Source organism: Mustelus asterias, chromosome 24, assembly GCF_964213995.1.
Source record: "Mustelus asterias chromosome 24, sMusAst1.hap1.1, whole genome shotgun sequence".
In the NCBI taxonomy this organism is placed as follows: Eukaryota; Metazoa; Chordata; class Chondrichthyes; order Carcharhiniformes; family Triakidae; genus Mustelus; species Mustelus asterias.
The window spans coordinates 56,232,859-56,257,919 of NC_135824.1; the positions used below are offsets into that span (position 1 = coordinate 56,232,859).

General features: G+C 50.9%; 1 protein-coding gene across 1 annotated transcript in view; it reads right to left on the reverse strand.

Moving 5' to 3' along the window:
• Nucleotides 1–2,184: 2,184 nt before the first annotated feature.
• Nucleotides 2,185–25,061, reverse strand: part of dmpk (DM1 protein kinase) — a 59,294-nt gene continuing 36,417 nt past the window's right edge. The window contains exons 10-15 of the mRNA XM_078241753.1: nucleotides 21,038–21,128; nucleotides 18,758–18,897; nucleotides 16,270–16,367; nucleotides 9,987–10,048; nucleotides 7,848–7,928; nucleotides 2,185–2,316 (exon numbers count right to left, since the gene is read on the reverse strand). Coding sequence (XP_078097879.1) covers nucleotides 2,218–2,316; nucleotides 7,848–7,928; nucleotides 9,987–10,048; nucleotides 16,270–16,367; nucleotides 18,758–18,897; nucleotides 21,038–21,128 — 571 coding nt within the window. The 3' untranslated portion in view covers nucleotides 2,185–2,217. The remainder of the gene's footprint in view (nucleotides 2,317–7,847; nucleotides 7,929–9,986; nucleotides 10,049–16,269; nucleotides 16,368–18,757; nucleotides 18,898–21,037; nucleotides 21,129–25,061) is intronic.

The window sequence follows — 25,061 nt, forward strand, 5'->3', positions numbered from 1 at the left end:
CTAAATTGCCCTTTAGTGTGCAGTTTAGGGGGATTGGTGGGGTAAATACGTGGGGTTATGGGGAAAAGTGATTGTTGACAGCACAGGCCGAATGGGCCAAATGGCCTCCTTCTGCACTGAAGGGATTCTATTATTCTATCCTAGGATTCTAATATATGCCTGAACGCATGGGCCCGTGGACAAGTCTGTCACTTAGTGTCCGCCACAGCAGATGGTGGAATTTGAATTCAATAAAAAAAATCTGGAATAAGAATCTACTGATGACCATGAAACCATTGTCGATTGTTGGAAAAACACATCTGGTTCAGGGAAGGAAATCTGCCATCCTTACCCGGTCTGGCCTACATGTAACTCCAGAGCCACAGCAATGTGGTTGATTCTCAATGTCCTTGAACAACTAGGATTGGGGAATAAATGTTGCCCATGTCCCACAAATAAACTAGAAACAAGACAAGACTTTCCTCACCGGTTTGCATATCTTTCCTCACATCATACCAAACTGAAAATACATATCACTGGGAACTGGTGTTGCAAGTTACCCTTCCTTGACTTGCAATGTCTTACTCACATGCACACCACCTCAGGGAGGGCTGGATTCTGAATGCCCCACCACGATCATAGCGCTCCTCACCCTCGAACCATCCAATCACTGCCCGGCTTCTCATAAGGGACATGGTCTTACTGTGTACACAACACCCACATCCTACTCAACTCAAATGAAGTTCCGTCGGCTTTGTTTTCCTTCAGATCGCTCAGTGACAGACTTGTCCTCGAACACTTGCGTTCAGGCATATATTAGAGTCCTAGGATAGAATCAGAGAATCCCTTCAGTGTAGGAGGAGGCCATTTGGCCCATTGGGCCTGTGCTGTCAACAATCCCACCCAGGCCCTTTTCCCATAACCCCACGTATTTGCCCCACCAATCCCCCTAAACTGCACATCTTTGGACATGAAGGGGCAATTTAGTATGGCCAATCCACCTAACCAGCACATATTTGGACACTAAGGGGCAAATTAGTATGGCCAATCCACCTAACCAGCACATCTTTGGACACTAAGAGACAATTTAGCATGGCCAATCCTTCTAATCTACACATCTTTGGACACTAAGCGGCAATTTAGCTTGGCCAATCCACCTAACGTGCACATCTTTGGACACAAAGGGGCAATTTAGCATGGCCAATCCACCTACCCTGCACATCCTTGGACACTAAGGGGAAATTCAGCATGGCCAATCCACCTAACCTGCACACCTTTGGACACTAAAGGGCAATTTAGCATGGCCAATCCACCTAACCCGCACATCTTTGGACACTAAGGGACAATTCAGCATGGCCAATCCACCTAACCTGTACGTCTTTGGACACTAAGGGACAATTTAGCATGGCCAATCCACCTAATCTGCACATCCTTGGACACTAAGAGGCAATTTAACATGGCCAATCCACCTAACCCGCACATCTTTGGACACTAAGGGGCAATTTAGCATGGCCAATCCACCTAACCCGCACATCTTTGGACACTAAGGGGCAATTTAGCATGGCCAATCCACCTAACCTGCACATCCTTGGACACTAAGGGGAAATTCAGCATGGCCAATCCACCTAACCTGCACACCTTTGGACACTAAAGGGCAATTTAGCATGGCCAATCCACCTAACCCGCACATCTTTGGACACTAAGGGACAATTCAGCATGGCCAATCCACCTAACCTGTACGTCTTTGGACACTAAGGGACAATTTAGCATGGCCAATCCACCTAATCTGCACATCCTTGGACACTAAGAGGCAATTTAGCATGGCCAATCCACCTAACCCGCACATCTTTGGACACTAAGGGGCAATTTAGCATGGCCAATCCACCTATCCGACACATCTTTAGAGTGTGGGAGGAAACCAAAGCACCTGGAGGAAACCCATGCAGACACGGGGAAGATGTGCTAACTCCACACGGATAGTGATCCAAGGCCAGAATCGAACCCAGGTCCCCGGCGCTGTAGGCAGCAGTGCTAACCACTGTGCCACCATGATGCCCACAGGCCTTCCAATCTCAGGGAAACGCTTTCCAATTCTTATCTTCCCCACTGCCCCAACCCCTTTCTTGAACATTGATCCCGTCCGCTTCGGGGAGTGTTGCCTTCGGGGTGGGGGTGTCCACAGGAGCCACTGCGGAGACCTCAGCCTGGTGTCACTGGGCTAGAGGGAGGTGCCGTGTCTCAGTGCGGTGTCACCGGGCTGGAGTCAGGTGCGAAGTCTCTGAAGCCAACCATCCACAAGAGCAGGAGCCCCTTCATGGCTCCCATTGCTTTGGGGACCTGAAAGAGAGATGGTGGTTAGCACGAGGTTCAGGACACAATGGCCATTTTTGATGGTCAACATGAAGGCCCATGTTGACCATTTAACAAGAGTCTTACAAACGCAGGACGTCCCGTTGAGGTTCACGGCCAATGCTGTACATTTTGAAGGGTCGTAACGTAGGAAACGCGACAGCCATTTTGTGCACAGCAAGAACCCAACACAATAATGACCAAATCATTTTTTTTCCCCCAATGCTGATTGAAGCCTGTGCCACCACTCTACCACTAATTAAGTGTTGTATTCACTGGAGTTTAGAAGAGTGAGTTTAAGTTTATTTATTAGTGTCAAAAGTAGACTTACATTAACACTGCAATGCAGTTACTGTGAAACTCCCCTACTTGCCACACTCCGATGCCTGTTCGGGTACACTGAGGGAGAATTTAGCACGGCCAATGCACCCTAACCAACATGTCTTTCAGACTATGGGAGGAAACCGGAGAAACCCACACAGACACGGGGAGAATGTGCAAACTCCCCACAGACAGTGACCCAAGCCGGGAATCGAACCCAGGTCCCTGATGCTGTGAGGCAGCAGTGCTAACCACTGTGCCACCGTGCCACTGGATCTCATAGAAACTTATAAAATTCTAACAGGGTTAGACAGGGTAGATTCAGAAAGAATGTTCCCGATGGTGAGGGGAGTCCAGAACTAGGGGTCTTAGTTTGAGGATAAGGGGTAAACCTTTTAGGACTGAGGTGAGGAGAAATTTCTTCACCCAGAGGGTGGTGAATGTGTGGAATTCACTCCCACAGAAAGTAGTTGAGGCCAAAATGTGTCATTTCAAGAAGAAATTAGATATAGGACTTGGGGCTAAAGGGATCAAGGGATATTGGGGCAAGGGGGGGATCAGGATATTGAATTTGATGATCAGCCATGATCAAAATGAATGGTGGAGCAGGCTCGAAGGGCCGAATGGCCTTCTCCTGCCTCTAGTTTCTATGATTATCCAAGAAAGAATCATAGGAATCATTAGATCCTACAGTGCAGAAGGAGGCCATTCGGTCCATCGAGTCTGCACCGACCACAATCCCACCCAGGCCTTATCCCCATAACCCTGCGCATTTACCTTAACTGGTCCCCCGGACACTAAGGGTCAATTTAGCATGGCCAATGCACCTAACCCACACACCTTTGGACTGTGGGAGGAAACCAGAGCACCCGGAGGAAACCCACGCAGACACAGAGAGAAATCCAAATTTAATCCAGAATACAATGCATGTAACCAATCCACGCAATACATGGGAGGGGGGGAGTGGGGGAAATTGTGAGGGGGTAAAATTGACCCTAGATCACGTGACCACATGTCAACCATCAAAGTCAAAGGTCATTCTCAAATATGGCCGCCCATTTTAAACATTTGGTTCGGGAGGGAGTTACGAAAGATGGAACCTGGGCTCCGTACCCCCTGGCACAGAGATAGAGAATGACTGGCATCCATCAGAGCCTTATGGTCATGCCTCAATTGAAAGACGGCACTTCTGGCAGTGTAGCACTCCCTCGGTACCGGGATCTGCCTCAGAGCATGGGGACAAGCCCTCTGTGTTGGGCCTTGGACTCACAACCGTGCGATTACCTCAGCCAAGTATTGTCCAACCTGGCCTCAGACATGTCGCCCCGGCCCAGAATGCACTGCAGGATTGCGACATGGCAGCTTATTGAATGACCCGAATAACGCCATGGTAGTTTGTTTGGCTTGAGTGTTCTGTTCTTTTGGCCGCGAGGTCTTGGCTATCTCCGGAGGGATGCCATACGGGATGCCTCACACAACGCCCATCGGCGACCAATCAGCAGCTGGGGTTTTGTCCCGCTGACCTCCCATCAGCCCTTGAACCCTGAGAAAAGATGGCCTGTTCTTCATTTATGGATGGACCAGTGGTGGCCAACGGTTGGCCTGGATTGAAACTCTACTGCCACACGGGCTGGGTGCCGCTAATCTATGAATGGGCACTGTTAAAACAGCGTGTTGGGTTCACCCCCCCGTTTCGCCCCGATCGTGCCCCCCCCACTCCCCACCGAAATCCAAATTTAATCCACAATACAATGCATGTAACCAATCCACGCAAGACATGGGAGGCGGGGTTGGGGGAAATTGTGAGGGGGGGCAAACTCGACCCCAGATCGCGTGACCCCATGTCAACCATCAAAGCCAAAGGTCATTCTCAAATATGGCCGCTCATTTTAAAGATTCGGTTTGGGAAGGAGTTCCGAAAGATGGAACCTGGGCTCCGTATCCCCTGGCGCAGAGATAGAGAGTTACTGTCATCCATCGACACTCTGAAGCTTCGAACATAATCCCAACATTGGGAGAAGGCCATTCAGCCCCTTGAGTATGTACCTCCATTCCATCCCGTCCCACTGCCTCATTTTTAAACTTTTAATTGTCCCCCTCCCCCCTCACCGGAACCAACTTTTATCTTACAGGGGAGTGAAAGTTCCGGATTTCCCGTTGCTTCCCCAGAGCTGCCTGGCTCCCAGTTTTAAAGCTTATGTACCCCCTGGAGCCCCTCACCTCCAATCTGCTCTCCCCTATCCCCTCCTCCCCTCCACTCCACTCTCTCCCCCTCCACTCCTCCCTCCTCCCCCTACCCCCACTTCCCTTCTTATTCTCCCCCCTCACCCTCCTCACCTCCCTCTCCTTCTCTCCGCACCTCCCTCCTCATCTATCCCTCTCCCTCCCTATTCTCCTCCTTCCCAGCTCTCCCTCCTTCCTTCCCCTCCTCCCTTCCTCACCTCCTCCACCCCGTCATCTCTCCCACCCCTTCCTCCCCCTCTGCCTCTCCCCTCCACCCTCCCTTCCCCCCCTCCTCACCTCCCCTACCTTCCCTCCCTTCGTTACCTACCCCTCCCCCCTCACCCTCCTCACCTCCCTCACCTCCCACTCCCCCTCCTTCCCTCCCCAGCGCATTCCAGACCCTCAACACCCTCTGGGTAAAATACATCTTCCTCAAATCCCCCCCTAAATCTCCCATCCCTCACCTTGAACCTGTGCCCCCTCGTGACTGACCCTTCAACGAAGGAGAACAGCTGCTCCCTATCCACCTTGTCCATGCCCCTCAATCTTGGACACCTCAATCAGGTCGCCCCTCAGTCTTCGCTGCTCCAGAGAAAACAACCCAAGCCTATCCAACCTCTCTTCATAACTTAAATGCTCCGTCCCAGGCAGCACCCTGGTGAATCTCCTCTTCACCCCCTCCAGTGTAATCACATCCTTCCTATAATGTGGTGACCAGAACTGCAAACAGTAAAACATAGAACACAGAACATTACAGCGCAGTACAGGCCCTTCGGCCCTCGATGTTGCGCCGGCCTGTGAAACCAATCTAAAGCCCCTCTAATCTACACTATTCCAATATCATCCATATGTTTATCCAATGACCCTTTAAATGCCCTTAATGTTGACGAGTCCACTACTGCTGCAGGCAGGGCATTCCACGCCGTTACTACTCTCTGAGTGAAGAACCTACCTCTGACATCTGTCCTATATCTCTCACCCCTCAATTTAAAGCTATGTCCCCTCGTGTTAGCCATCACCATCCGAGGAAAGAGGCTCTCACTGTCCACCCTATCTAATCCTCTGATCATCTTGTATGCCTCTATTAAGTCACCTCTTAACCTTCTTCTCTCTAACGAAAACAGCCTCAAGTCACTCAGCCTCTCCTCATAAGGCCTTCCCACCATACCAGGCAACATCCTGGTAAATCTCCTCTGCACCCTTTCCAATGCTTCCACATCCTTCCTATAATGCGGCGACCAGAACTGTACGCAATACTCCAAGTGCGGCCACACCAGAGTTTTGTACGGCTGCAACATGACATCATGGCTCCAAAACTCAATCCCTCTACCAATAAAAGCTAACACACCGTACGCCTTCTTAACAACCCTATCAACCTGGGTGCCAACTTTCAGGGATCTATGCACATGGACACCGAGATCTCTCTGCTCATCCACACTACCAAGTATCTTACCATTAGCCCAGTACTCTGTATTCTTGTTACTCCTTCCAAAGTGAATCACCTCACACTTTTCCGCATTAAACTCCATTTGCCACCTCTCAGCCCAGAACTGCAGCTTATCTATGTCCCTCTGTAACCTGCAACATCCTTCCGCACTGTCCACAACTCCACTGACTTTAGTGTCATCTGCAAATTTACTAACCCAGCCTTCTACGCCCTCATCCAGGTCGTTTATAAAAATGACAAACAGCAGTGGTCCCAAAAGAGATCCTTGTGGTACACCACTCGTAACTGAACTCCAGGATGAACATTTCCCAGAAATGTGACCAGAACTGCACACAGCTGTGGCCTCACCCAAGTTCTATACAGCTCCAAAATGACTTCCCTGCTTTTGTAATCTATGCCTCGATTGGTAAAGGCGAGTGTCCAATATTCTTTTTTCGCCACCCTACTAACATCCATCCCTCCCCCCTCCTCACCTCCCCCTTCCTTTCCTCCCTCCTCCCCTCTCTCCCATCCTCCACCTCCCCCTCCCCCCTCACTTTGTAAGCGGGGTTGGAGTTGGGGGGGGATGCCGACAGCTGGTCGTTAGCTCGAGAGGAGATCAAGCGGGTCTGGGATCTCGTTGTCTCAGTTGAGTCATTGGCTCAATTTTCAAGTTTGCTGATGACACCACCGTAGTGGGTCGGATCTCAAACAATGATGAGACAGAGTACAGGAATGAGATTGAGAATCTGGTGAACTGGTGCGGCAACAATAATCTCTCCCTCAATGTCAACAAAACGAAGGAGATTGTCATCGACCTCAGGAAGCGTAAAGGAGAACATGCCCCTGTCTACATCAACGGGGACGAAGTGGAAAGGGTCAAGAGCTTCAGGTTTTTAGGTGTCCAGATCAACAACAACCTGTCCTGGTCCCCCCATGCCGACACTATAGTTAAGAAAGCCCCACCAACGCCTCTACTTTCTCAGAAGACTAAGGAAATTTGGCATGTCAACTACGACTCTCACCAACTTTTACAGATGCTCCATAGAAAGCATTCTTTCCGGATGTATCACAGCTTGGTATGGCTCCTGCTCTGCCCAAGACCGCAAGAAACTACAAAAGGTCGTGAATGTAGCCCAATCCATCACGCAAACCAGCCTCCCATCCATTGACTCTGTCTACACTTCCCGCTGCCTCGGCGAAGCAGCCAGCATAATCAAGGACCCCACGCACCCCGGACATTCTCTCTTCCACCTTCTTCCGTTGGGAAAAAGATACAAAAGTCTGAGGTCATGTCCCAACCGACTCAAGAACAGCTTCTTCTCTGCTGCCGTCAGACTTTTGAATGGACCTACCTCGCATTAAGTTGATCTTTCTCTACACCCTCGCTATGACTGTAACACTACATTCTGCACCCTCTCCTTTCCTTCTCTATGAATGGTATGCTCTGTCTGTATAGCGCGCAAGAAACAATACTTTTCACTGTATATTAATACAGGTGACAATAATAAATCAAATCACGTGGGCACAGCGAGGCATTCGGACCTACCCCAGTGAAGAGGAGGAGGTGTCTGAGTACCGGGACCACCAGCGGAGAGTCGGAGGGCGAGGGAGCCACAACTCGGCCACTCTGTGAACGAGGACAAGAAAAGAATCTCTTTACCATTCCTTCAAATTAAAGAATTGCATTTGGAAAGCGCCTTTCACTGGCTGAGGACACCGTCCAGCCAATGAAGTGCTTCTGCACGGCAGGTAATATGCCAACAAATTTGTGTACAGCAAGAAGGGAGGCGATGGCCTGGTGGTATTATCGCGAGACTATTCATCCAGAAACTCAGCTAATGTTCTGGGGGACCCGGGTTCGAATCCCGCCACGGCAGATGGTGGAATTTGAATTCAATAAAAAATCTAGAATTAAGAATCGACCTGATGACCATGAAACCATTGTTGGAAAGACCCACCTGGTTCACTAATGTCCCTTTAGGGAAGGAAATCTGCCGTCCTTACCCGGTCTGGCCTACATGTGACTCCAGAACCACAGCAATGTAGATGACATAGAATCTAGAAGCAGGAGGAGGCCATTCGGCCCTTTGAGCCTGCTCCGCCGTTCATTGTGATCATGGCTGATCATCCAATTCAATATCCTGATCCCCCCACCAACAACAATGTGGCTGACTCTGAACTGCCCTCTGAAATGGTCGAGCGAGACACTCAGTTCAAGGGGCAATTAGGGGTGGGCAATAAATGTTGCCCCTGCCAACGACGCCCACATCCCGTGAAAGAACAAAACAAGTTGGAGCCTCTGTTTCATTGTCCCATCCAGAACGCAAGCTGACTTGTGGCACAGTGGTTAGCACTGCTGCCTCACAGCGCCAAGGACCCGCGTTCGATTCCAACCTCAGGTCACTGTGTGGAGTCTGCATGTTCTCCCCGTGTCTGCATGGGTTTCCTCTGGGTGTTCCGGTTTCCTCCCACACTCCAAAGATGTGCAGGTTAGGTGGATTGGCCATGCTAAATTGCCCCTTAGTGTCCAAAGGTGTGCAGGTTAGGTAGATTGGCCATGCTAAATTGCCCCTTAGTGTCCAAAGGTGTGCAGGTTAGGTGGATTGCCATGCTAAATTGCCCCTTCGTGTCCAAAGATGTGCAGGTTAGGTAGATTGGCCATGCTAAATTGCCCCTTAGTGTCCAAAGGTGTGCAGGTTAGGTGGATTGGCCATGCTAAATTGCCCCTTAGTGTCCAAAGATGTGTAGGTTAGGTAGATTGGCCATGCTAAATTGCCCCTTAGTGTCCAAAGGTGTGCAGGTTAGGTGGATTGGCCATGCTAAATTGCCCCTTCGTGTCCAAAGATGTGCAGGTTAGGTGGATTGGCCATGCTAAATTGCCCCTTCGTGTCCAAAGATGTGCAGGTTAGGTGGATTGGCCATGCTAAATTGCCCCTTCATGTCCAAAGATGTGCAGGTTAGGTGGATTGGCCATGCTAAATTACCCCTTAATGTCCAAAGATGTGTAGGTTAGGTAGATTGGCCATGCTAAATTGCCCCTTCGTGTCCAAAGATGTGCAGGTTAGGTGGATTGGCCATGCTAAATTGCCCCTTCGTGTCCAAAGATGTGCAGGTTAGGTAGATTGGCCATGCTAAATTGCCCCTTAGTGTCCAAAGATGTGTAGGTTAGGTGGATTGGCCATGCTAAATTGCCCCTTCATGTCCAAAGATGTGCAGGTTAGGTGGATTGGCCATGCTAAATTGCCCCTTAGTGTCCAAAGATGTGCAGGTTAGGTGGATTGGCCATGCTGAATTGCCCCTTAGTGTCAGTTGGATTCGCAGGGTAAATATGTGGGGTCACAGGGGATAGGGCCTGGGTGGTATTGTTGTCGGTGCAGATTCAATGGGCTGAATGGCCTCCTTCTGCACTGTAGGGATTCTATGACTTTCTAAGAGGCCAAATTTTCAACCTTTGCCACAGGTAAGCAGCATCATCACGAAATTGGGGAACCTGGTCAAAGCACAGGAGCCGGTAAGTCGAAATCTGGCGTTTGGAACTCAGAAATCCCTTGTAACGGGTCTCAATGCCTGGGGTCTACCCTTGGTTTGCATCAAGCATTCTGGCAGTCCTCTGCTGGGCCCTGGGTCCTCGGTTGATGAAGGTTCATTTTCTTAAACGTGATACCAGGGTCTCTTAGATACTTACGTCCCACAGACTGTCCAGCTCCGTGCCCAATGGAAAACGTTGTGGATAAGCGGGCCTCAGACCTGTAAGGACACAGAAACATGACGGGAAGATGAGTCCACAGATCTCCAGCAATATCTATTGGCTTCTTAAACCGCCCTCTCCCACCAGCTTCAGGTTTCTAGGCGTCCAGAGCTATAACAACCTGTCTTGGTCCCCCCCATGCCGACACTATGGTTAAGAAAGCCCCACCAACGCCTCTACTTTCTCAGAAGACTAAGGATATTTGGCATGTCAGCCACGACTCTCATCAACTTTTACAGATGCACCCTAGAAAGCATTCTTTATGGTTGTATCACAGCTTGGTATGGCTCTGTCCAAAACCGCAAGGAACTACAAAGGGTCATGAATGCAGCCCAATCCATCACGCAAACCAGCCTCCCATCCATTGACTCTGTCTACACTTTCCGCTGCCTCGGAAAAGCAGCCAGCATAATTAAGGACCCCGTGCACCCCGGACATTCTCTCTTCCACCTTCTTCCGTCGGGAAAAGGATACAAAAGTCTGAGGTCACGTACCAACCGACTCAAGAACAGCTTCTTCCCTGCTGCCATCAGACTTTTCAGTGGACCTACCATATATTAAGCTGATCTTTCTCTACACCCTAGCTATGACTGTAACACTACATTCTGCACTGTCTCCTTTCCTTCTCTATGAACGGTATGCTTTGTCTGTATAGCACGCAAGAAACAATACTTTTCACTGTATGCTAATACATGTGACAATGATAAATCAAATCAAATCAAAGACACAGAAACCATGGTGATTGGCGACCGATTCAGTCGTCTCATTTTTCCACCTATCCTGGGAGATCCCACACAGGAAATCGGGGCAAGAGTTGACCAATCAGGCCCTCTAGCTTGCTCCTCTATTCGATTCTATCCTGGCTGATCTTAGATTTCAACTCTCGTTCTCCCCACCCTCCTTCCCCATATCCCCCCCGATTCCGCGAGGGATTGGAACCCCGTCTATCCGGACCCCAGACGGAGGCTCAGCCTTCCTGAGGTAGCGTGTCAGCTACAGACTATTCATCCGGAAACTCAGCTAATGTTCTGGGGGACCCGGGTTCGAATCCCGCCACGGCAGATGGTGGAATTTGAACTCAATAAAAAATATCTGGAATTAAGAATCTTCTGATGACCATGAAACCATTGTCGGAAAAACCCATCTGGTTCACTAATGTCCCTTTTGGGAAGGAAATCTGCCGTCCTTACCTGGTCTGGCCTACACGTGACTCCAGAGCCACAGCAATGTGGTTGACTCTCAATTGCCCTTCAAGGGCAACTAGGGATGGGCAAAAAAATGCTGGATAACCAGCGACGCCCATGTCCCACTAATGAATATGAAAAAAAGGTCCTGACAGAGAAACGGGTCCTGCATTGAAGTAGCGCCTGCCACATCCTGAAGTCAACCCCAATGAGCTGGACAGCCAGTGAACGGTGCGGGGTGGAGATACTCCGTGTGGCAGACGCGCACAGCAAGATTCCACAAAGAGGTCGGTTAAGCTGTTGAGGGTGAAATAGCTCAGCTTTGATCGTCACTGGGCTACAGTGTCCTGGGGTCAGGAAAGGAAACATTGGCGGGGGGAGGGGGGTTCGAAACGGCAGGAATATTAAAGTATGTGTCTTGGTAGAGTGGGATAGAAACATACAAACTAGAAGCAGGAGGAGGCCATTTGGCCCTTAGAGCCTGCCCCACCATTTATTTTGATTATGGCTGATCATCGAATTTAATATCCCCTTCCCCCCACATCCCTCGATCCCTTTAGCCCCAAGAGCTATATCTAATTTCTTCTTGAAATCACACAACATTTTGGCCTCAACTACTTTCTGTGGGAGTGAATTCCACACATTCACCACCCTCTGGGTGAAGAAATTTCTCCTCGCCTCAGTCCTAAAAGGTTTACCCCCTCATCCACAAACTATGACCCCTAGTTCTGAACTCCCCCCAACATCAGGAACATTCTTTCTGAATCTACCCTGTCTAATCCTGTTAGAATTTTATAAGTTTCTATGAGATCCCCTCTCACTCTTCTAAACTCCAATGAATATCATGGAATCATAGAATCCCTACAGTGCAGAAGGAGGCCATTTGGGCCATTGAGTCTGCACCGACCACAATCCCACCCAGGCCCTATTCCTGTAACTCCTCATATTTACCCCCTAATCGCCCTGAAACTGGAGTTAATTTAGCATGGCCAATCCACCTAACCTGCACGTCTTTGGACACTAAGGAGCAATTTAGCATGGCCAATCCACCTAATCTGCACATCATTGAACACTAAGGAGCAATTTAGCATGGCCAATCCACCTAACCTGCACGTCTTTGGACACTGAGGGGCAATTTAGCATGGCCAATCCACCTAATCTGCACATCATTGGACACTAAGGAGCAATTTAGCATGGCCAATCCACCTAACCTGCACGTCTTTGGACACTAAGGGGCAATTTAGCATGGCCAATCCACCTAACCTGCACATCTTTGGACACTGAGGGGCAATTTAGCATGGCCAATCCATCTAACCTGTACATCTTTGGACACTGAGGGGCAATGTAACATGGCCAATAAACCTAACCTGCAAATTTTTGGACTGTGGGAGGAAACTGGAGCACCCGGAGGAAGCCCACGCAGACACGGGGAGAACATGTAAACTCCACACAGACAGTGACCCATGGCCAGAATTGAACATGAAGAGAGACTAAGTCGGTTAGGATTATATCATTAAGTTTTTGGCGGCACGGTGACACAATGGTTAGCACTGCTGCCTCACAGCAGTGCTAACCACTGTGCCGCCGTGCCACCCTATAAACTTAATAATTTAATCCTAACCGACTTGTCTCTCTTCATGTGACAGACCTGCCATCCCAGAAATCGGCCTTCTCTGTGCTCCCTCTATAGCAAGGACATCCTTCCTCAGATAAGGAGACCAAAACTGCGCACAATACTCCAGGTGTGGCCTCACCAATGCCCTGTACAATTGCAGCAAAGCATCCCTATCCCTATACTCAAGTTGTTGGATACCGGAGGTTGCCTTGTGCGTGCTTACCGCTCCGCTTTCCTCATTGCAACAGAGCATCAGAAATACTTCATTGGCCCAAAAGCACTTGGGGAGGGAACAAGATTGCGAAAGGCGCTATATAAATGTTTTCCCATTGGCTGAAATGGGAAGTCATGATGTGGAGATGCCGGCGTTGGACTGGGGTAAACACAGTAAGAAGTCTCACAACACCAGGTCAAAGTCCAACAGGTTTATTTGGTAGCAAAAGCCACTCGCTTTCGGAGCGCTGCTCCTTCGTCAGGTGAGTGGGAGTTCTGTTCACAAACAGGGCATATAAAGACACAAACTCAATTTACAAAATAACGATTGGAATGCGAGTCTTTACAGGTACTCAAGTCTTAAAGGTACAGACAATGTGAGTGGAGAGAGCGTTAAGCACAGGTTAAAGAGATGTGTATTGTCTCCAGCCAGGACAGTTAGTGAGATTTTGCAAGCCCAGGCAAGTCGTGGGGGTTACAGATAGTGTGACATGAACCCAAGGTTCCAGTTGAGGCCGTCCTCATGTGTGCGGAACTTGGCTATCAGTTTCTGCTCGGTGATTCTGCGTTGTCGTGTAGGCCGCCTTGGAGAACGCTTACCCGAAGATCAGAGGCCGAATGCCTGTGACCGCTAAAGTATTCCCCAACAGGAAGAGAACAGTCTTGCCTGGTGATTGTTGAGCAGTGTTCATTCATCCATTGTCGTAGCATCTGCATGGTCTCCCCAATGTACCATGCCTCGGGACATCCTTTCCTGCAGTGTATCAGGTAGACAACGTTGGCCGAGTTGCAAGAGTATGTACCGTGTACCTGGTGGATGGTGTTCTCACGTGAGACGATGGCATCCATATCGATGATCCGGCACGTCTTGCAGAGGTTGCTGTGGCAGGGTTGTGTGGTGTCGTGGTCACTGTTCTCCTGAAGGCTGGGTAGTTTGCTGCGGACAATGGTCTGTTGGAGGTTGCACGGTTGTTTGAAGGCAAGAAGTGGGGGTGTGGGGATGGCCTTGGCGAGGCCATCTCGAGGCTTTCTCCAAGGCGGCCTTCACGACACACGACAGCGCAGAGTCGCTGAGCAGAAACTGATAGCCAAGTTCCGCACACATGAGGACGGCCTCAACCGGGATCTTGGGTTCATGTCACACTATCCGTAACCCCCACGACTTACCTGGGCTTGCAAAATCTCACTAACTGTCCTGGCTGGAGACAATACACATCTCTTTAACCTGTGCTTAACCTTCTCTCCACTCACATTGTCTGTACCTTTAAGACTTGATTACCTGTAAAGACTCGCATTCCAACCATTATTTTGTAAATTGAGTTTGTGTCTTTATATGCCCTGTTTGTGAACACAACTCCCACTCACCTGACGAAGGAGCAGCCTGTTCCGAAAGCTCGTGCTACCAAATAAACCTGTTGGACTTTAACCTGGTGTTGGGAGACTTTTTACTGTGAAATGGGAAGGACAGAGAGACAGAAAATGTTTGGGAAGCTCACTATCGCCACCCAGTGCCAAGGCTGAATCTTTGCAGTCACATGGCAGACAGGACGGAGGGAGCCAAGGGAGAAGTCCTGGGGGTCGGGGGGATTTTCCGGCCACGCTCTCCCCAAGACTGGAAAATCCCCACCTGAGGTCAACGGACCTTTGCATGGTCCATCCCCCCCTCTGCTCGCTGCAATTCTGGCCAGTCTCTCCCCAAACCATCTCAATGCATTTTATACAATCACCAGATCTGGAGTATAGGGATGCTTGTTGTGTGAGCAAAATGGCAGGCAATCTTTGCACAGCATGATCCCATAGTGAGGATGTGAACAATACTCAGTGTGTGTCATTATCATAGATTCATTCAGAGAATCCGGACAGTACAGAAAGAGGCCATTCGGCCCATCGAGCCTGCACCAACAACAATCCCACCCGGGTCCTATCCCCATAACTCCACATATTTACCCTGCTAGTCCCCCTGACACTGAGGGCCAATTTAGCATGGCCAATCCACCTAACCTGCACATCTTTGGACGCTAAAGGACAATTTAGCATGGCCAATCCACCGAACCTGCACATCTTTGGACACTGAGGGGCAATTTAGCATGGCCAATCCACCTAACCTGCACATCTTTGGACGCTAAGGGACAATTTAGCATGGCCAATCCACCTAACCTGCACATCTTTGGACGCTAAAGGACAATTTAGCATGGCCAATCCACCTAACCTGCACATCTTTGGACGCTAAGGGACAATTTAGCATGGCCAATCCACCTAACCTGCACATCTTTGGACGCTAAGGGACAATTTAGCATGGCCAATCCACCTAACCTGCACATCTTTGGACGCCAAGGGACAATTTAGCATGGCCAATCCACCTAACCTGCACATGTTTGGACACTAAGGGGCAGTTTAGCATGGCCAATCCACCTTAATTACATATCTTTGGACTGCGGGAGGAAACCGGAGCACCCGGAGGAAACCCACGCAGCACGGGGAGAATATGCAGACTCCACACAGACAGTGACCCAAGCCGGGAATCGAACCCAGGTCCCTGGAGCTGTGAGGCAACAACACTAACCACTGCGCGCCACCTGTAGTTCACAGTAGAGCTGGGATAACTCCCAATGGTACCTCCGGAATTCAACATCCACCTGAAGAGACAGTGGTTCACTGATGCCCCTTTCGGGAAGGAAATCTGCCATCCTTACCCAGTCTGGCCTACATGTGACTCCAGAGCCACAGCAATGTGGTTGACTCTCAACTGCCCTCTGCGGGCAACTAGGGATGGGCAATAAATGGCGGCCCGACCAGCGACGCCCATGTCCCATGAATGCCACAAAAAAAAGGCCCTGACAGAGAAACGGGTCCTGCATTGAAGTAGAGCCTGCCACATCCTGAAGTCAACCCCGATGAGCTGGACAGCCAATGAACGGTGAGGGTGGAGATACTCCGCGCGCCAGACGCGCACAACAAGATTCCACGAAGAGCAACAAGATCGGTTAAGCTGTTTGAGGGTGAAATTATTCCGCCCGAATCCTTGGACCAAGTCACGCGTCGCCTTATGTGTCTCCGAGCCCAGTTTTGATCGTCACTGGGCTACAGTGTCCTGGGGTCAGGAAAGGAAACATTGACGGGGGGAGGGGGGGGGTGCGGGTGCGACAGTGTAGGAGTCCGAGCTTCTTCCTGACGGGATAACTCCTGAAGGAAATGTACGAATCCTCACTCTGGTTCAGCCTGTGTTTCAGTTCTTCCAGCTCCTGCATCAAACTCTTAATTTCCTCCCTCAGCTCTGAGTTCCTGATGTCCGCTTCCATTAGTAACCTGGAGAGAGAGTTCGAGCAAGAGGTGGAGGGTTAGCAAGGGAAAGGATCGGAACGATGGAGACGGAACTGAGGACATTTCTAGACAAACAAATCACTGCCATTGCTGGAAATCAGAAATACAAACAGAAAATGCTGGAAAATCCCAGCAGGTCGGGCAGCGTCCGTGGAAGAGGAATCACACCCCAGACCCGAAACGTTAACTCTGTCCCTCTCTCCACAGACCCCTTTTTCCACCATTTTCTGTTCTGATTGAAGGACATTCGGAAGAGGACATCAGGGGAGTATCTACACTCAATTTATCCTTTCAGGGGATGTGGGCGTCGCTGGCTGGGCCAGCATTTATCTATTAGCCGGGTAAATACGTGGGGTTACGGGGGATAGGGCCTGGGTGGGATTGTGGTCGGTGCAGACTCGATGGGCCGAATGGCCTCCTTCTGCACTCTAGGGATTCTATATGAATTATTGCCCATCCCTAATTGCCCCTTGAACTCAGAGTCTCGCTCGGCCATTTCAGAGAGGCAGTTAAGAGTTGGCCACATTGCTGTGGCTCTGGAGTCACATGTAGGCCAGGCCGGGTAAGGACGGCAGATTTCCTTCCCTAAAGGGGGCATTAGTGAACCAGATGGGTTTTTAACGACAATCGGTTACCGAGGCTAGCTTTCAATTCTAGATTTTATTTACTGAGTTTAAATTCCACCGGCTGCCATGGTGGGATAGGAACCCATTGTCCCCCAGAGGACTAACCTGGGGGCCTCTGGATTACTAGCCCAGTGACAATACCACTGGACCACTATCTCCTCCACGGTAGGGCTTTGGGGTACAATAAGAACATAAGAACATAAGAAATAGGAGCAGGAGTAGGCCATCTAGCCCCTCGAGCCTGCCCTGCCAGTCAACAAGATCATGGCTGATCTGAAGCGAATCAGTTCCACTTACCCGCCCGCTCCCCATATCCCTTAATTCCCTTATCGATCAGAAATCTATCTACCCATGATTTAAACATATTCAACGAGGTAGCCTCCACCACCTCAAAGGGCAGAGAATTCCAGAGATTCACTACCCTCTGAGAGAAGAAGTTCCTCCTCAACTCTGTTCTAAACCGGCCCCCACCTATTTTGAGGCTGTGCCCTCCAGTTCTGGTTTCCCTTCTAAGTGGAAAGAATCTCTCCACCTCTACCCTATCCAGCCCCTTCATTATCTTATATGTCTCTATAAGATCACCCCTCAGCCTTCTAAACTCCAACGAGTACAGACCCAATCTGTTCAATCTCTCCTCATAAGCTACACCCCTCATCTCCGGTATCAACCTGGTGAACCTTCTCTGCACTCCCTCCAAGGCCAATATATCCTTTCGCACATAAGGGGACCAAAACGGCACACAGTACTCCAGTTGCGGCCTCACCAGTGCCTTGTACAGTTGCAGCAAGACCTCCCTGCTTTTATATTCTATCCCCCTCGCGATAAAGGCCAACATTTCATTCGCCTTCTTGATCACCTGCTGCACCTGCAAACTGAGGTTTTGCGATTCATGCACAAGGACCCCCAGGTCCCTCTGCACAGCAGCATGTTGTAATTTTTCTCCATTTAAATAATATTCCAATTTACTATTATTTCTTCCAAAGTGAATAACCTCACATTTGCCAACGTTATACTCCATCTGCCAGATCCTCGCCCACTCGCTCAGCCTATCCAAATCTCTCTGCAGACTTTCCGCATCCTCCACGCAATTCGCTTTCCCACTCATCTTCGTGTCATCAGCAAACTTTGTTACCCTACACTCAGTCCCCTCCTCCAGATCATCTATGTAAATGGTAAACAGTTGAGGCCCCAGCACCGATCCCTGCGGCACGCCACTGGTCACTTATAACTAACAGATAAGTGGCGAACGTTGACCCTGACATGGTGAGTGGGTTGCAGTACAGGACCGGAATGTGCTGTGTGCATACAGGGTACCCGGGGGTACAGTATGTACCAAGTTCGTGTACTTGGAGTAGAATATATGCCATGTGTAGGGTACACAAAGATTGTGTATTTGGGAAACAGTATCTACCACATTTGGGTATTAGAGATCGAGTATACACCACATTTGGGTATTTGGGCCTTGGTATATAACTGGTTAGGGTACCGTACATCCTCTAATAAAAGGGCATGTGTAAGTTGCACACGAAAAGGCATACCGTAATACCACAATAAGAGAGCAGTTACTGTAAATAATATAATAGGAGAATATCTATTGTTGCTGAATATTCTATAATAGGACAAATGGAATTACCGTACATACTGTATTAGGAGAGAACTGAAAATTACTGTAAGTATTATAATAGGAGGGCACATTGATTTACTGTCCATCTTGTCACAGCAGGGCACAAAGCTTTGTTATTCTCCTACCTTTCCGTGGTGACGTTAGCAAACTTCACATTGAGGAGCTCATCTTCGACTGTCCCTGCCCCCTGATTCGTTGACCGTGCCTCGAAGGAGGTGACCGTGTCCGCTTCGGGGGCACCGGGCAGTTGCTGCGTTGGACCCCCCTGCAAGGAGGAGACAGCGTTAGCCGTGGCCCTGCTAGAGGAGGCAGGGGGAGGGGGGGACACACAGGCAGCTTTAACCATCCCAGCCCCTCCTCCCCACACCACCAACTGCATCCAATCTCGCTGCTTCTCACCGAGCTCTCCATGGACACGAACTCTGGAGTTGGGAGAGCTGGAATGGTCATTTCCAGTCCCCCTCCCCCAAATACCCCACCCCCAAACACCACCCCTTCCCCCCCCACCCCCAAGCGATGACACTACTGAGTCTCAAAGCAAGGTTGCAATCACACTGGTCATGCTGCAGGTGGCGCTGCAGCCTGGTTACAACAACAACTTACCGCCAACCAGCCGTGGCCACTTGGGGATGACGATTTATTATTTACTCACCAGTGTCACAAGTAAGGCTTACATTAACACCGCAATGAAGTTACTGTGAAATTCCCCCAGTCGCCACACTCCGGCGCCTGTTCGGGGACGCTGAGGGAGAATTTAGCACGGCCGATGCACCCTAACCAGCACGTCTTTCAGACTGTGGGAGGAAACCGGAGCACCCGGAGGAAACCCACGCGGACACGGGGAGAGCGTGCAGACTCCGCATGGACAGTGACCCAAGTCGGGAATCGAACCCCGGTCACTGGCGCTGTGAGGCAGCAGTGATTTGGGCGCTCCAGTTAGTGAGGAGGTAAGTGCTGAGCGTACAATGGCTCTCTGTCTGAGATCAGTGAGGGGGAAGGGGGGGGTCCGCTGCCACTCTGCCTGAGATCAGTGAGGGGGAAGGGGGGGGTCCGCTGCCACTCTGCCTGAGATCAGTGAGGGGGAAGGGGGGGTCCGCTGCCACTCTGCCTGGGATCAGTGAGGGGGAAGGGGGGGTCCGCTGCCACTCTGCCTGGGATCAGTGAGAGGGAAGGGGGGTCCGCTGCCACTCAGCCTGAGATCAGTGAGGGGGAAGGGGGGGGGGGAAGGTTCCACTCTGCCTGAGATCAGTGAGGGGGAAGGGGGGATCCGCTGCCACTCTGCCTGTGATCAGTGAGGGGGAAGGGGGGATCCGCTGCCACTCTGCCTGTGATCAGTGAGGGGGGACGGGGGTCCGCTGCCACTCAGCCTGAGATCAGTGAGGGGGAAGGGGGGATCCGCTGCCACTCTGCCTGAGATCAGTGAGGGGGAAGGGGGGGGTCCGCTGCCACTCTGCCTGGGATCAGTGAGGGGGAAGGGGGGGTCTGCTGCCACTCTGCCTGGGATCAGTGAGGTGGGAAGGGGGTTCCGCTGCCACTCTGCCTGGGATCAGTGAGGGGGGAAGGGGGGGTCTGCTGCCACTCTGCCTGGGATCAGTGAGGTGGGAAGGGGGGGTCTGCTGCCACTCTGCCTGGGATCAGTGAGGGGGGAAGGGGGTTCCGCTGCCACTCTGCCTGGGATCAGTGAGGGGGGAAGGGGGGGTCTGCTGCCACTCTGCTTGGGATCAGTGAGGTGGGAAGGGGGGGTCTGCTGCCACTCTGCCTGGGATCAGTGAGGGGGGAAGGGGGGGTCCGCTGCCACTCTGCCTGTGATCACTGAGGGGGAAGGGGGGGTTCTGCTGCCACTCTGCGTGAGATCAGTGAGGGGTAAGGTGGGGAGTCCACTGCCACTCTGCGTGAGATCAGTGGGGGGGAAGGGGGGCAGGGGGCCCCGATCGGTCTGGGTGGCGGTGGGGGTGGGGGGGACAAGGGGGTCAGTAATGTTGTGGGGGTGGGGTAATGTTTGTGGGGGCCAGGGGGAGGCATTATCCGGCCCGTGAGCGACGTGACAGGGGAGGAGCATTCTATCATTTTGTTTTCTGCGCATGCGCAGTTGGAGGCTCCGATCGGAGGGGCAGGATTTTGGGCGCGTTAAGCCCCGGCCACAGGCTTCGAGCGCGATTCGGAATCGCTGATATTTTTCCAGGCAGAGTGCGTATGGGGGCGCTGGAGAACGGGCCTAAGTCGGATCTGAAACACTCCCAGTTTCAAGTCCGCCCAGCACTTAGAATCAAAATGGTAAAATAGGGGCCTTAGTCTCACAGCGAAACATGATTGGGCACAATGGGTTGTCAGGTGACGGGTCTGGGCCTCTCCCCAAGCCGGGGTTTAAAGGGACAGTGCTGTAATTTCCATCCTCACCAGCTCACCTCCATGTTTGATCCTGGCGGCCAGCTCCGTCCCAGCTCCCACCTTGTGTCCCCATCGCTGGCGTTCAGCTCTCTCACAGCCTCTGTCTGTCTGAGGAGAGAGGGGGGGGGGGTTTGTATTATTCCGAGGCTTCTCCGCTGAGGTCCCGCGTGACTGGCGGAGTCTGTGAAGTCTCGCTGCCTCCGGTCTCGAAGTTTCCTGCGCCTGACAGTCCAGAGCGGGTGAGTGGGGTACAACAGGAGGGGGCAGCAGCTGGCACACTGCCGCGGGTACAGCCACTGCCAGTTGAGTAACCAACTACTGGCAGCAATGCAGAACCCCAGTCTCAAAGCTGCTGCTTTTGAAACACCTCAGAAGGAACTTTGAAACATAGAGGATAGGAGCAGGAAGAGGCCATTCGGCCCTTCGAGCCTGCTCCCCCATTCATCACGATCATGGCTGATCGTCCAACTCAATAGCCCAATCCTGCTTTCTCCCCATAACCTTCGATCCCGTTTGCCCCAAGTGCTATATCCAGCCGCCTCTTGAATACATTCAATGTTTTGGCAACAACTACTTCCTGTGGTAATGAATTCCACAGGCTCACCGGGTGAAGAAATGTCTCCTCATCTCCATCCTAAATGGTCTAGAGGATCAGAAGGACCTTGGGGTCCGGGTCCATAGGACTCTTAAATCGGCCTCGCAGGTGGAGGATGCGGTCAAGAAGGCGTACGGCGTACTAGCCTTCATTAATCGAGGGATTGAGTTTAGGAGTCGGGAGATAACGCTGCAGCTTTATAGGACCCTGGTTAGACCCCACTTGGAGTACTGCGCGCAGTTCTGGTCACCTCATTACAGGAAAGATGTTGAAGCCATTGAAAGGGTGCAGAGGAGATTTACAAGGATGTTGCCTGGATTGGGGGGCATGCCTTATGAGGATAGGTTGAGGGAGCTTGGTCTCTTCTCCCTGGAGAGACGAAGGATGAGAGGTGACCTGATAGAGGTTTACAAGATGTTGAGGGGTCTGGATAGGGTGGACTCTCAGAGGCTATTTCCAAGGGCTGAAATGGTTGCTACGAGAGGACACAGGTTTAAGGTGCTGGGGGGTAGGTACAGGGGGGATGTCAGGGGTAAGTTTTTCACTCAGAGGGTGGTGGGTGAGTGGAATCGGCTGACGTCGGTGGTGGTGGAGGCAAACTCGTTGGGGTCTTTTAAGAGACTTCTGGATGAGTACATGGGATTTAATGGGATTGAGGGCTATAGATAGGCCTAGAGGTGGGGATGTGATCGGCGCAACTTGTGGGCCGAAGGGCCTGTTTGTGCTGTGGCTTTCTATGTTCTATGTTCTATGTCTACCCTGAATCCTCAGACTGTGACCCCTGGTTCTGGACTCCCCCACCGTCGGGGACATCCTCCCTGCATCTACCCTGTCTAGTCCTGTTAGAATTTTATAAGTCTCTATGAGATCCCTCCTCATTCGTCTGAACTCCAGTGAAAACAATCCTAACCGAGTCAATCTCTCCTCATACATCAGTCCCGCCATCCCCGGAATCAGCCTGGTAAACCTTCGCTGCACTCCCTCGAGAGCAAGAACATCCTTCCTCAGAAAAGGAGACCAGAACTGCCCACACAATACTCGAGGTGTGGCCTCACCAAGAAAACTGCCCTGAACAGACAACAGAATCTCCAAACCTAACTTGCGGGTGGTAACTACTTGCTGATTATAACTCGCAGAGTTTATCCTGAGCTATAAGGAGAGGCTGGACAAACCAGGGTTGTTTTCTCTGGGGCAGCAGAGGCTGAGGGGAGACCTGATAGAAGTCTATAAAATCATGAGAGGGGTAGAAAGGGTTGACAGAACCTTTCTCCCAGAGTTGAAATGTCTAATACTAGGGGCATGCACTTAAGGTGAATGGGGAAGTTCAAAGGAGGGCGGCACGGTGGCACAGTGGGTGGCACTGCTGCCTCACTGCGCCAGAGACACGGGTTCAATTCTCGCCTCGGGTCACTGTCTGTGCGGAGTCTGCACATTCTCCCTGTGTCTGTGTGGGTTTCCTCCGGGTGCTCCGGTTTCCTCCCATAGTCCAAAGATGTTCAGGTTAGGTGGATTGGCCGTGCTAAATTTCCCCTTAGTGTCCAAAGATGTGTGGGTTAGGTGGATTGGCCATGCTAAATTGTCCCTTAGTGTCCAAAGATGTGTAGGTTAGGTGGATTGGCCATGCTAAATTGTCCATTAGTGTCCAAAGATGTGTAGGTTAGGTGGATTGGCCATGCTAAATTGTCCCTTAGTGTCCAAAGATGTGTAGGTTAGGTGGATTGGCCGTGCTAAATTGCCCCTTAGTGTCCAACGATGTGTGGGTTAGGTGGATTGGCCATGCTAAATTGTCCCTTAGTGTCCAAAGATGTGTAGGTTAGGTGGATTGGCCATGCTAAATTGTCCCTTAGTGTCCAAAGATGTGTAGGTTAGGTGGATTGGCCGTGCTAAATTGCCCCTTAGTGTCCAAAGATGTGTGGGTTAGGTGGATTGGCCATGCTAAATTGTCCCTTAGTGTCCAAAGATGTGTAGGTTAGGTGGATTGGCCATGCTAAATTGTCCCTTAGTGTCCAAAGATGTGTGGGTTAGGTGGATTGGCCATGCTAAATTGCCCCTTAATGTCCAAAGATGTGTAGGTTAGGAGGATTGGCCGTGCTAAATTGCTCTTTAGTGTCCAAAGATGTGCAGGTTAGGTGGATTGGCCATGCTAAATTGCCCCTTAGTGTCCAAACATAAGAACATAAGAACATAAGAAATAGGAGCAGGAGTAGGCCATCTAGCCCCTCGAGCCTGCCCCGCCATTCAATAAGATCATGGCTGATCTGACGTGGATCAGTACCACTTACCCGCCTGATCCCCATAACCCTTAATTCCCTTACCGCTCAGGAATCCATCCATGCGTGGGTTCGGTGGATTGGCCATGCTAAATTGCCCCTTAGTGTCCAAACATGTGCGGGTTAGATGGATTGGCCATGCTAAATTGCCCCTTAGTGTCCCGGGGTGTGTAGATTAGAGGGATTAGTGGGGTAAATCTGTGGGATTACGGGGATAGAGGCTGGATGGGATTGTTGTCAGTGCAGACTCGATGGGCTGAATGGCCTCGTTCTGAACCGTAGGGATTCTACGAGATGTGAGGGGCAAGATTTTTACACAGAGAGTGATAGGTGTCTGGAACACGCTGCCAGGGGTGGTGGTGGAGGCAGATATGACAGGGCTGTTTAAGGGGCTTGTGGATAAGCACAGGAATATGCAAGGAATAGAGGGATATGGAGCAAGGGCAGGCAGAAGGGATTAGTTTAATTTGGCATGATGTTCGGGATAACATTGTGGGCCGAAGGGCCTGTTCCTGTGCTGTTTTAGGTGCTGGTCGGTGATGTCATTTTCAGACAAGGGACATCTCTCTGAGTTCTGAAACCTTGATAGGCGGGAATGGGGTTAATTTCATGAGCTACCGTGGGCGAAATCTTCTGGTCCCACCCGCTGCGGGAATCGGAACGGGCGCAACAGAAAATTTGGCGGATCATTTGGCCTCGGGCAGGATTTTCCAGTCTTGGGGTGTGTGTAGCTGGAAAATCCCACCCTGTGTGTGTGTGTGTGTGTGTGTGTAGCCATTGATGTAGATAATTATCATAGAATATCATAGAATCACAGAATCCCTACAGTGCAGAAGAAGGCTGTTCGGCCCATCGAGTCTGCACCGACAACAATCCCACCTAGCCCTTATCCCCATAACCCCACATACTTACCCTACTAATCCCCCTAACACTAAGGGGCAATTTAGCACGGCCAATCCACCGAACTCACACATCTTTGGACTGTGGGAGGAAACCAGAGCACCCGGAGGAAACCCACGGAGACGCGGGGAGAACGTGCAGACTCCGCACAGACAGTGACCCAAGCCGGGAATCGAACCCAGGTCCCTGGTGCTGTGAGGCAGCAGTGCTAACCACTGTGCCAACGTGCCGACCACATATTGATTCTTTTATGATTGATTACAAGACTTAGCATTT